This window comes from Carlito syrichta, unplaced genomic scaffold (assembly GCF_000164805.1).
Source record: "Carlito syrichta isolate Samal-C Ts95f unplaced genomic scaffold, Tarsius_syrichta-2.0.1 Scaffold301620, whole genome shotgun sequence".
NCBI lineage: Eukaryota > Metazoa > Chordata > Mammalia > Primates > Tarsiidae > Carlito > Carlito syrichta.
In genome coordinates, this window is record NW_007245716.1 from 388,487 (window position 1) to 402,427 (window position 13,941).

The following is a 13,941-nucleotide window of genomic DNA, read 5'->3' on the forward strand; positions in this document are numbered from 1 at the left end:
GTAATAGAAGCAAGAGAGACAGAAAGAAAGGTGTACTCAGCCACAGGACATAAATTGAGATGTCAATGAATGATTGAGGGCACATTGAAGAAAGAATAATGGAGCTTGAAAAGTTTTGGGCAAGGAATATTAGGATGACTAGAGGCAAAGGAATTAAAGAAAAACTCTGATTCTTTCTAATACAAAGGTGAGGACCATGAGAAGAATTACCTGAAATTCTTAAAGTCATAAAAGGTAAAATCATCAACTGATTTTTGGAATGATTTGAATTGGGGGAAAGCTTAAAAATATCTTAATACTGGCTAGGCGCGGTGACTCAAGCCTATAATCCCAGTACTTTGGGAGTACGAGACGAAAGGATTGCCTGAGCTCAGGGGTTTGAGACCAGCCTGGGCAACATGGCAAGACCTTGTCTCTACATAAATTAAAAAATTAGCTGGGCATGGTGGTACATGCATACAGTTCCCACTACTTGGAAGGCTGAAGCAGAAGGATCACCTGAACCCAGCAAGTCAAGACTACAATGGCTGTGAGCATGCCACTGCACTTCAGCCTGGGCTACAAAGTGAGACTCTGACTCAAAAAAAGTCTAATTCTGCTATTAAGTATAGAAATAGAAAATTTTATCTCAATAATTCACTTTTATAATTTATTCTAAGAAGTTTACAAACTTATAGGAGTTTATTATAAAATTGATGGATGACAGCTATATAATAGGGAACATTTAGAGGAAATTATAGCCTTACCTTTTGAAGTAATGGAGGGAATTATTTCTCCATCAAGCATTAGTGATGATATTAATCCTTATAGTTTATTTAGTACTACTGTGCGTCAAGTACTGTGTGAGGCATTTTTATATGTATTCTGTCACTTCCCTCAACTTATAGGTGCTTACTGTTTGTTAAACTGAATTTTTTAAAGTTATATTTCAACAGAATGACTAACCCTTTACTTTTTCTTTCAGAGATGTGGTACTGGATCTTCCTCTGGGCTCTCTTCTCCTCTCTGTTTGTCCATGGTGCTGCAGGAGTCTTGATGTTTGTGATGCTACAGAGGCATAGGCAGGGAAGAGTAATCTCTATCATTGCCGTCAGCATCGGATTTTTGGCTTCTGTAACTGGAGCAATGATTACCAGTAAGTTTATTTAGTTTCGTTTAAAAATATAATTTTATGTATTTTGATTGCTATAGTCTTATTTTAAGTGAAACAGGGTAGTCTTTTGGGTGGAATATTTTCCAGCATGGTACCCACTCTAGCTAGAGTTTAAATATAAATTTATTCATCCAACAAATAGTTGTACTTCTTCTATGTGGAGACTCATTTTGTGGGAAATAGAACAATTCGTAAAACTTGGCAAGAGGCAAATCAGTTCAATGGGAAAATTTATCTTTTAGTGATTGTAGTTTCTACTTTAAAGTTGCTAACTAGTAAGAAAGGTCCAAAATGTGACAGTGTTAATTATCATAAATGGGGGAAAATATAGTTCTCAGGTCTTTGATGTCATCTGCCTATGATTGCAAAATAAAAAGCACTTTCTTCTTATACACAAATTATTATGACATAGATCTTCCCTGGCCTTCTAGAAATGAGCCACTTTAGGCGCTCTGTAGTGTTTTGCAAGTTTTCTGCTGTGCTGCCTCATGAGCATTTTCATTCAAGTCCTCAAATTCATTCCCTCTAGCCTTCTCCCCTTGACATTGTACTGAGGCCCCAACTCCAACCTTGGCCTCCTAGAGTGAGTTATGGTTTCTGCTGCTGCTAGTTGAGCAGAACTTCGGTATATCCTGCTGAGTCTAGAGAGTGCCACAGCTGTTCCCTTAGTGTGGCTGTGGCAGAAACCAACTTCTTTTCTTTGGTGCTGTTTATTCTGTTAGTGCCAATGAATAAAGGCTTACATTGACCTTTGCTTGTGTCTGGGGCAGCTCACTGTTACCGCTGGATCTGTTTCAGGTCCCTTGGAAAGGAACTTTTTCCTTTCTAGTTGATTCTTGCCTCAGAGATAAGAAGAAGGCCGTATCTTTATAGTTGAAAGGCCTTCCTCCTTCACCTTTTCCGGAATGATTGACATCCCTTGTCTTGGGAGGAAATTCCCATGTCTCTTGGTATGTCCTGTGGCACTAATAGACAATCATAAAAATCTGTTTCCTATCCTTCATTTACTACTGGTTTTACTGTGTTAATCTTGTGTTAAGTTGTTATAAGTGCTTTTGTTGTTTCTGCACTCACCTTTAACTTTATCATGTGGTATCTCATGCATTTTGCCATAGACAGGGTTTAAACAGGTACTTGGGATTAGCTGAAGTATGAGGGGACACCCCCAAAAATGGAACTATCTTTTGGAGGATGGGCCCCTTGTAGTACATGGGAATTTGTTCCTCCAGATGCAATGGTCAACCAAAGTTTTTATCTGGAGGTTTTGAGAAGGTTGCCTCACAATTTATGGAAGAAATGTCCTGAGTTGTGGCAAGCTGGTGAGTCGTTCTTCTTACCATGGCAATGCATCTGCCCAAATTGTGCTTGAGTGTTCAGTAGTTTTTGACCACAAACAGCAATGATCCTGTACCCCACTTTCCCTATTCATTTGATCTCACCTCGAGTGACTTCCTTCCCAACCCCTTCACCCCCCACGATAAAAAAAATTCCTTAAATGGAAACATTTTGCTGATGTGGAGCAGATGAAACAAACAGCAGAAGCACTAAAAGGCATCCACATTGATGAGTTCAAAAACCGTTTTGAACACTGGAAAAGCATCTCAATGTATTGTGTATTGCATCAAACAGTACTCTGAAGGTGACTGAAGCATATAAGAATAAATGCACAAGTTTTTATATGATGGAGTGAGCAGATTCAGCTGAAAAGGTAGGAGTCAGATCCTGGATGGTCTTGGAAAGCCAATTGGGAAGTTTGAACTTTTATCCTGTTGGCTCTAGAAAACAAGTGGATATTTTTAAATGGAATTGGGAAAGGACAGAGAAGTTAAATGGGAAATTTTGTTTTGTAGTTCAATGTAGAATATATGTAAAGAACCAAGAGAAGACCCTGAAAGAGCCAGGGACCTGTCTTCATCACTGCTGTATCCCCAACAATAAAATAAATACTCTACCTGGAACATAGTAGATACTCAAAACATACTGGTTAGATGGATAGAAGGAGTGATAAGTGGGTGAGAGAAGGAGGGAGGATAAAGGGGAAGAAAGAATAATTAAAAAGCATTAACTGTGGCCGGGCTTGGTGGCTCTTGCCTATGATCCCAGCACTTTGGGACACCAAAGTGAGAGGATTGCCTGAGCTCACAAGTTTGAGGCCAGCCTGGGCAACTTGGCAAGAGCTCATCTCTACAATAAATCAAAAATTTAGCTGGGCGTGGTGGCAAATGCCTGTAGTTCCAGCTCCTTGGAAAGCTGAGGCAGAAGGATCACCTGAGCCCAGCAGGTCAAGGCTGTGGTGGCCATGAGTGTGCTACGGCACTCCAGCCTGGGCAACAAAATGCCACTCGAACTCAAAAAAAAAAAAAGAAAAAAAAAAGAAATAGAAGCATGAACTGTAATCTAAACTCGAGGCCAGCATCTGAACCAGATTAATGTCTGTGGGCTGGGAAGGAAAAATTTGATGTAAGAAGTATGACAAAGGACAAAAATTTCAAGTCAGTTATTATTAACTGTGGCGGCATACAAAGAGATATGGAGGGGGGGTTGCCTGTGTTTTTGTTGTGGGCCATTGTTGTCATTGTGTAACTGAGAACAGAAAAGGGAGGAATAAGGAAAAGCTTGTTCAGAAGTTATAAATAATATGTATGTATATGTATGTATTGGCATATATTATTGTAAAACTATTTTAAAGAGAGCATGAGAAATATACTGCAATGTATCTTTAATGATGTGTATGTATATATAACCTACTTCTAATTCATTAAAGAATAAAATAAGGCAGTGACTTTAGAAGCTGCAATATTATATTTAAAAGTCCTTAAAAATATTAACCTGACACAATTTCAGGTAAAAATTTGTGTCTAAATTAGCAATAAAGCATGTGAATTTCTTCTGGGTAATTTTCTGACCTACAAACACTTGAATTAAGAAAACTAGCCAAAGAGAGATACTTAGTGAATACTTAGTTGTATTTATTATATTATTTAATGAAAGTTGTGAATACTAGTGCATTGATAACTTTAGATTCAGTTCAGCTAATGATTGCTGAGTATCTGTATTCAATAAGATACTGATGAAATATAGAAACATGTTTTACTATCTCTTTTTCATTTAGTATTGTTAGTTAGTGCCAGAATTAGGGGAAACTGGGTTTTTATATAATGCCTAATTTTAGCTGTTTAATTTTAGCCAGTCTAAAGGTGTAAAATGACATCTCATTGCTTGTTTAATTTGTATTTCTTGGATTACTAATGTGTTTGAGCATCTCTTTCTATATGTATTATATGTTTAGGTTTCCTTTTTTACAGATTGCTTCTTTAAATTTGGTGCTTTTCTTTTGGTGCCTCTTTTTTCCTTTCTTTCTTTCGTGTGTGTGTGTGTGTGTGTGTGTGTGTGTGTGTGTGTGTGTGTGTGTGTCAGGGTCTTTCTCTGTCACCCAGGCTGGAGTGCAGTGGCATGACCATGGCTCATCACAGCCTGGACCTCCTGGACTCAAGTGATCCTTCCACCTCAACCTTCCAAGAAACTGGGACTACAAGTGCATGCCACCACATGGCTAGTTTAAAAAATTTTTTTTTTTTTGTAGCGAAGGGTCTCACTATGTTTCCCAGGCTGGTCTTGAACTCCTGGGCTCAAGTGATTCTCCTACCTCAGCCTCCCAAAGTACTAGGTTTACAGGTGTGAGCCACCATGCCTGGCCTCTTTATATTAAATTTTCTTTTTATTAAATTAGGGGTGTTTCTTATATATTAAAATATTAGTCTCTTTTTGGTTTTGAATTTTGCAGATAACTTCTCTCAGTCTTTTTTATCAGTTATCATAATCTATGATGTCCTTTATTGAGCAGAATAATTAATTCTGATGTAATCAACTTAAAGAGTTTTTGCTTTATGATTTATAATTAAGGATTTTACTTAAGAAATTTTCTACCACACCAGGGTCAAGAGATATTCTGGTATATTTTCTTCTGTTAAATTTCTAGTTTTTCCTTTTGTATTAAGGTCTTTAGATCACCTATAGCAGGAGTCAACAAACATTTTCTTAAAGGGCCAGGTAGTAAATATTTCAGATGTTGCAGGCCAGTCGTCTCTGTTACACTAGTGCAAAAGCAGCCACAGACATATGTAAATTAATGGGCATGGCTTGTTTCAATAAACGTTTTTGTAAACTTTTTTTTTACAAAAACAGGTATCTGGTATTCAGGCCATAATTTACCCCTGGTCTAGGGTCTACTTTTGTTTTTGGAATTAGATAGGATTTCAGGTGTGCTTTTTTCCTTCAGTATAATAAGTCAATTTTTACCATACCATCCACTAAAAAACTCATCATTTCCTCATTGATTTTTGGTGCCACCTTTGTGATGTATTACATTTTCAGTGTACAGGGATCTGTCCCTGAACTCTTCTGATTCCTTGGCCTTTTTATCTGTTCTTTCAGCAGAGCCCCCCTCCCCCTTTTTTATCCCTATGGTTTTGTAGTATATCCTAATATCTGTTAGCGATAGGTTCCTCTTGTTACTTTTCTTTCTCAAAGTTAACTGAGCTATTCATGGACCTTTATTCTGAGTAGAAATTTGAGAGTATGTCTACTGAATTCCTCAAAGAGTTTGACAGTAACTTTTATTAGGATTTAATTGAATATAGAATTTAATTTGGGAATAATTGACATATTATGTCACCTCAAAACATATACTATTTCCATTTATTGAGATCATCTTCTTTGTTTTTTATCAGAGTTAAAAAAATTTTTTTTCAAGAGGAGGGTTGTATGTTTTTAGGTTAATTCTTAAACACTTGTTATCTTATGGCTGTCATATGTGGGTATCTTTTTTGACTATGGTATTTCCTTTTACTGGTGTGAAGAAATACTGTTATGTTTTGTAAGTCAGCCTGGGTCCTATAGTGAGGCCTCAACTCTATAAAAATAATCAGGAGGCTGAGGTGAGAGGATCGTTTGAACCTAGGAGGTTGAGGCTCCAGTGAGCCATTATCATGCCACTGTTCTTCAGCCTGGGCAACAGAGCAAAGCTCTGTCTCGTAAAAAAAATTGTAAATTGTGTTTATGAAAAATTAACAAAATCTGGTTTCTTGGAGAGATAAAATCAATAGACTGCTGGCAAACTAATTAAGAAAAAAGTTAAGGCAGACAAGTAAAATATAGAAGAAATAATTCTCAACAATAGAGATGAAATTGACTTATAGAAACAAAATGGTTTTATGAACAGCTATATATTCCTAAATATAAAACATCAAAATTGACATTAGAAAGTATGAATAGAACAGTAATTATTTTTAAACAATTAGCATATTAAAGACCCTTCTTCCAAAAAAAATCTCCATGCCCAAAAGAGGTTTACAAGTGAGTTCTACCAAATTTTCAAGGAACAGTGAGTTCCTATTTTATCTAAATTCTTGCAGAAAATAGAAGGAATAAAAGCTGTACACAGCTTATTTGCAGAGACCAGTGTAATCCTATTGCTAAACAAGATAAAGACTGTACCAGAACAGAAGAGTACAAGCTCATTTACCTTGTGAATGCTATCCTTGGAATGCAAAGATAGTTCAGTATCGGAAATTAGTGCAGTTATATTTCAATAAAACAATTTTAATGATTACTAAAATCTGAATTTGTATAATTTTATGTATTGTGAAGTATTCTCTTGGTCTTTAAAAATTATTTAAAAATATAAAAACCATTTTTAGCCTATCTGTTCTGTAAAAACAGATGGGTAGACCAGATTTGATCTGCTGATTGTAGTTTGCTGATCCTGGACTAACTACACAAACTGGTAGCATCAACACACTATTAAAACCAATTTTCCCCTTATGTTTATCATTTGCTTTCAGTCAGGAAATATGCAGGGCAAATTACGTTCCTTTTCATTGGTATACACTTCTGCAGGGACTTTATATTGATGTATATTAACATTTTTCTGTCTACTGATGACTCCTGTCCCATTCTCCTTTGTCGTTGTACATTTATCTTTTACTCACCTTTAGATAAGTTCATCAGTATTGCTTTATCCACTTCGTTTAGCATCTTTTCTTATTTTTAATTGATTGTGTTCACCATTGTTCATAGTGACAATTCCACATGTCATTTATTTCGACACCATATCCTACTTCTGTCTTCTTCATACTTACGTGTCTTAGCCTCATAGATCACCAAGAAAGTAAAGACCTTAATTTACTCTTTCAGCTGGCTGTCTTTTGGCTGAGCAAAAGACACCTTAAAGAGAGTAAAAATTAATGTATAAATTGGGGGAAGATATTTGTTAATATGCATAAATATAAAAGATTAATTTCTAGACTATATTTGGACAGGATCAGGCACATTCAGGGTGGTATGGCCATAGACCAGACTATATTTTGAAAAAAGCCTGTGACTCAAATAATAAAAGAAGAAATGGACAAAGATTTGACAGTAGTTCTAATGGCCAGTTAACATGTAAAGAAAACCATAATTACATTAATTACCAGGGAATAGAAAGTTATTAAGAGAGATAAAATTTCTTACCTACCAGATTGGCAATTTTTTTTTTTCCTGGAGTTTGTGCTTTCAGGGTATTCCCTCTGGGGGCAATTTAAAAAAAAAAGATTATCACCTGCTTCTGAGCATTTAGAGTAACTGTAGTATAAATTAGTACAACTAAATTGGAAAAATAATTTAGCATTACCTAGGAAAGTTAAACATGCCCATACCATAGGGTTGAGCAATTTAACTTTTACCCATGAATCATGGAGAAACTCTTGACTGCATATGTGTGCCAGGGGTCATGAACAGGAACATTCGCAGGAGCAGTTTTTGTGAGTGTAAAGGGTTGGAACAAAAATATTGTCGGCAGTAGAATGGATAAATAAGATGTGGTATATTCAGACAGACTTGGAATTCTATATAGCAGTGAACACGAGTAAGTTATAGTTACATATGAGGGGCCATATTCATTCTCTGCTATAAGCATATTTATGCCCTGCTATTTTAAATCAAGAATTTCTTGAACTTTGTTATTGTACACAAATATTTTCATTTGAAAAACAGGATTGAAAGATATCCTGGACCTTAAAATGAGAGTTTTTTTGGAATTGCAGGGAAGTTTAGCCAATTTAGGCATAGAGATTAAGCTACGTTTTTGAAAGTAATTTTAATTACATAAGTAACATGACTCTATTCATTGTGTAAAACTTAAAACATTATGGATAAAGCAAAGTCCCTTTTGAATGTCACACATAAACTAGTGCTCTTTTCAAAAGTAACCTATATTTCCAGTTTGGTATGTATTTCCCAGGTTTTTGTTTATGCGTTACAGCCATTCATTCATATATACATGTGAATATAATTGTATGCATGTACTAGTAGAGAGGATATGTACTGTTTATGTTTTATTTTCTTTTTTGTAAAAACTGTATGTCTTAAGTTTTTTATTTCAGTTCACATAGCTCTATATTTTCCTTTTGAAATTGTACAGGTTTCATGGTATGGACTTCATATAATTTAGCCAACTTACTTTCTTTCAAATGGCTACCAATATTCCAACACCATTTATTGAGTGGTGAATCATTGATTGAAATGATCTTTCTCACTTACTATCACTATGACTACTGGCCAAAATGTGTAGAGTACATACTAGGACCACCCATTATTCTAAGCACTTTACAAGTATTATCTTCTAATCTTCATAGCCACCCATTTTACAGTTGAGGAATAAGGAATGGGAGGGTAAGTGATTGCTCATTGTAATGCAGCTGCTTAGTAGTGGAGCGTGGACTAGCTCAAAACCTATGCTCCTAATTTTATGTAAGCATGGAAAGTTTGAGTTGACAGATGTGTTTGCCATTTCCCAGCCAGGCTGAGCTAGTAATTGCTTTGATTTTTTTCCCTTTTTGGATCATGATGGAAAACTTAGTATTAGAGGGGTGGAGGCTAAATTGTGGTTATTAAAATTGGAAATAGTCATGGAAATCAAGGGTAAATCCAAAAAAAAAACCCCAGAGTATTTCTCAGGTTTATTCTAACATAATTTCTTGTAACAAAAAGGGATCAGTGTCCTTAACATTTTTAAGGACTGCCATTCAATTCTAAAATTTGGATATATGACAAATTGTATATATAAGTGAGTTTATTAGTTGATTACATGAATGTTCATGACACTAGGAATTTTATTTAATATGGAGATGATTATCAACTACTGTATTATTTACTTATAATACAGTAGAGAATTCCTTATTCTCTTCTTTACTTAGCATAAATGTGACATGATAGAATTATTTTGGGCTTTATAGCCAGACTAACCAGGATTGAAATCCTAGATCTTGAACTTACTATATTTCCTTGGGCCAGTAAATTGAACCTCTCTGAACTTCTGTTTTTTTCATCTTTAAATTAGGTGATAATACTGAGGGGGTGGTATGTATTTAATAAGATAACATTTGTAAAGTTCCTAGCAAGATACATAATATGTGGTAAGTACGCTATTTTAATTTTCTTTTACTTTAAAACATATATATGAAAGTCCTTGACTTAAGTTAATAATTTGCTTTTCCCATTTATATCTCTTATAGAGCTATATAGTAACTTTTATTTGGAAGATTTTGAGTGAAGTACAAAGAAGTAATCCTTAGCTAACTTTTTAAAAATTGACAAGTAAAAATTATATCCTTAGCTAATCTTTATGACTAGGTTTATATCTCAATTATACTTGTCAATTCAGTATCTTTGGGTAACTTATTTCTGTCCTTATGTTCTTTTGTCCAACCATTCCAGGATGTGTAGATAGTTTTTCTAATGAAAGAGTTTTAAGGTCATTTCCATCTGTGAGATGTCATAATTTAAGTGTTTCCTCCTTTGAGATTTCTAAATGTAATTTTTAAATGAGCCACTTAGATACTACATCATTATATAGAATATATTAAGAAGAAGGGTTGAATCAGATGAGCACTGAAGCTCCTCATAACTCTGATATTCTCTCATTCTAGAAAGTGCACATTATCTAAATTTTTTTCCTAGAATAGATATCAAGTTCATTTTCCATTTTTATTAGGTGTTGAGAACCTTGTCTCTGAGTAACTTAGAGTTGTATGCTTTATTTAAAAAATTAAAGTATTTTATATGGTAGTTTGTGAAATATTTGATTCTTACATTTTGCATAATACTTAAGAACTAATTCATTTTTCTAGCAAATAAATACCTTTAATATTGTTTCATTAATAATTTAGAAATTAAATTGTGTCATTTTTCTGCATTGTCATTTATAACTATCAATATATTGTATGTCTACAAAAATGCTGATAGGATTAGCCAATTGAATGCCCGGATGAGAAGTTGTAATAATGAATTCTTAATATTTTAATGGACATATTTGGTATCAAGTCTGCTGCCTGTACGATAAATATATATCTTTGGTTGAATAGAAAAGTCTGTTTTTCAGTTAAGTGATTAAAAATGTAACTTTTACCAACCACATGGAAACTTTTTCATAGCAACTTTATAAAATGAGAATGAATGATGACTTCTGTTGTTTTGATGGCACGAAAAGAGATCTTGAGTTGCAACCATGCAGTGTGTTATAAAATGAATCGGTCGAGTCATTTCTGCCCCTTTTCTCCTCTAGGTGCCGCAGTCGCGGGCATTTACAGAGTAGCAGGGAAGAACATGGCCCCGCTGGAAGCGCTGGTATGGGGCGTGGGACAGACGGTACTAACATTGATCATCTCCTTTTCAAGGATCCTCGCTACACTCTGAGGTTTCTGTGGGGAATGTCATACTTCATATATGGAGACAGATGTGCAGATTCCCTGACAATGGCATAGCTAACAGTGGAAATGAAATTGTTCAGGAATGTGGACCGAGCAGGTCAAAGCATACGGAAGACCTTGAGCTGTGTGCAACGATTGCCCTCTGGTGTTCACGTGATTGCACTACCGCACTGCACCTTACGTGCCTCCGTCCCAGGCAAGGTGCGTTAAGACTGTGTGAAGCTACAAGAAAAAGCACCTTGTTCAGCGCCTATCAGGTTAACATTGGTGTTGAAATCATCGTTCTTAGCAGTGTTGTGTTAAGTTATAGGGACATTTCGAGGAATTTATATATGTGCCAAACTCTTCTTTTTGTTAACACTGATCATGTGACAGTTTGCAAGTGTAGATGTAGATGAGTGCTGTGAACATATTTGACATGAATTCAGGTATAGTAAGATTTTTGTTTTGTAATGCTAAATCCCGTATGAGTGCTAAATTCCGAATTGTTTAGTATGAGAGAAAGCATTTGGTTTTTAATGTTGAGTGTTTGTGGGATTTAGGGCTTTAATATGTTTTGGCATTATTATTATTTAATGTATGTGGAAAATTATAGTCTTTTTCACAGAAGACTAGCTAAACTGTTTTAAGGACTCGGACTAGATCTGTAGGGTGCATACTTTTCACTAACTTAACACCCTTTTAATAGTTCCTCTCATGCATAAATATTCTGTTTATACAAATTAAAAAACTTTATGGGTCACACACATTGATTGTAGTTTGTGTATCATAAAAATATAATTTGAAACTTTTCTTATAAATTTTGTGAGAAAAAAGTCTGAAATGCATGTTGCATTCTTTTACCATTCTAAAGAACGTTTTTGTCTTGTATCTCTTGGAGAAAACTTGTTTATAACTAGTATCTCAGTGGGATTATATTACTTGTTGCATAGATCTTGATTTTTGACAAAACATAAACAATATTTTATTCTGGATTATTAACTATTTTTAGAGAGTGGCCTAAATTAGGCTCTGGAAATAAAAGGCTTCATTTGTAGATAAGTAAAAAGTAAGTTACATAGGTAGAGTAATAAACTGGTTTACCTTGGATATATGGCAACATCATAATTTTACTAAGTAAAAGTTGGTGAATATAATAAATAATTTTGAAATTTGGCAGTTAATCTCAGCATATCTATATAGTACTGAACATGTGTTTGGTTATTCATTTCAGTTGTTTAGTTCTTGTTATATTAAGTTATGATTTAAGTTTATTTAAGTTTATAAGTTATACATAAGTTTGTTAGATGAATCTATAGGGATATTTATTTAAAATGGAAATGTCCTTTGTATAAAACATTTTAAGACGTGTTGGCAATATATAATTGTAAGAATATAGGAAATAGAGGAAACACAGTTTGGTTGACTTGGTCTCCTAATGAGGTTTTCTTTTTTTTTTTTTGGTACCAAGTACAATTATAAATATGCTAACTCAAAGGAAGAACTATAGTAGAGAATATAAAAAATTAATCTGACACCCTAGCCTCACTATTTGGTAATTTGGTATAAGAAGTAGACTTCTTTTAGGACCCATTCAAATCTAACACCTTTGTTACCCCTACCACTTTTTCTCCACCAAAAGCAGAATATATCAGCAACTTACCAACAACGAGTTGGGGAGGGAGTGCTTTTACCAGTAAGGAGCCAATTTGGGGGATTTACTAACAATATGGCTTGGAAATTTGTTTCAAGTAAACAACCGATAAGCAACTATGTGTGGATCTTTGAAGAAAACCTAAAAAATTGATTCTTTTTATTATATACAAGCCTGAAATTATCTTCATGTGTTCTTTATATTCCTGATGTGCTGATGAATTAAATTTAGGCATAACTTTTCCAAGTTAATTTGATTTCTTTTTTCTTTTATACTTGAATTGTGTTCTTCTTTCACTTAGGCTATTTTGTCAAAAATTTAAAGCATTCATATTCTTTCAGAGGAATTGCCAATAACATGTTAAAATTGTTTCAGATCTACAAAATGGATATTTATTTTAACATATGATTATTTAATGGTTTAAGAAAGTTATCATGGAAAGGTAATATGGAGTACATGCTTTGTAATTTAAAATAGCCAGAAAATAGCTTGGACACATTAAAGGTATGAATACATGGACCAAAGAGATTTAAACTCTTGTCTTTACTCTAGAATGAAAGTATAATCGAATGGTTAATAATTAGTTTGTAGAGTGTCCTGCAGTTAGTTATTTCATTGTCATGTTTCATTGCATTATGAATTGGGTGTATAATATATCTCAACTTTTAATTTTAGGGAACATTTTTGGCTTCTTTGCTGTTTTCAGTTATTTCCATTGGAATTTTGTGCGGTTGTCACTGGAAATGCAGTTTAATAGTATGAATTTATGACATTGTTTTAATAGTAATTTATATGCTGAGATGTTTTATAAGTTAGTGATTTTCCTTTAGAGACAAGAAATGGTACATACACACACATACACACACACACATATATCATTATATACATATATAGACAGCTGCTATATGTAATTACGGTCAAATTGGAATGCTTTCGTTCAATGAACACTTTCATATTCTGGTGCAGAATTTGACACATTTGTTCAGTTAAATGATGTTTTAAGTAGTTTGAGAATTTTTAATTTGGGGGACATTGTCTTGGCTTAATAGTACTGGAGACCCTTGTTTGGGATGTGACATAAGTCCTTATTGATAAATTTCAGTTATGCTTTCTTAAGATTTGTATATGACTTAGCAGTAAATTTTATCTGTGACAGGTGCAAGAAGGAAGGGGGAAGATTCCTCTGTAGTTGACACTCCTTTATTTTAAAAAATGCTTAGTAAAATATTGATGATAGTGAAATCATTTTCCCAAAGATGGAACTTCTATAAGCCCAAACATACTGATTAGAGTTAGTCAGAAGGCCTAATTTAAGCTACAAATAATGCTTGAAACCTTTCAAAGAAGGAGGTGCAAGCAATCTGCTCCACAGGACAGTTCCATTGGTTGCCTAGGATGAGGAAGAT

At 34.4% G+C, this 13,941-nt stretch overlaps 1 protein-coding gene across 1 annotated transcript in view; it reads left to right on the forward strand.

The window, feature by feature from the left end:
• TMEM170B (transmembrane protein 170B) overlaps positions 1-11,648 on the forward strand; it is a 38,298-nt gene extending 26,650 nt beyond the window's left edge. The window contains exons 2-3 of the mRNA XM_008054952.2: positions 965-1,135; positions 10,758-11,648. Of these exons, the coding sequence (XP_008053143.1) occupies positions 965-1,135; positions 10,758-10,888 (302 nt within the window). The 3' untranslated portion in view covers positions 10,889-11,648. The remainder of the gene's footprint in view (positions 1-964; positions 1,136-10,757) is intronic.
• Positions 11,649-13,941: the final 2,293 nt, after the last annotated feature.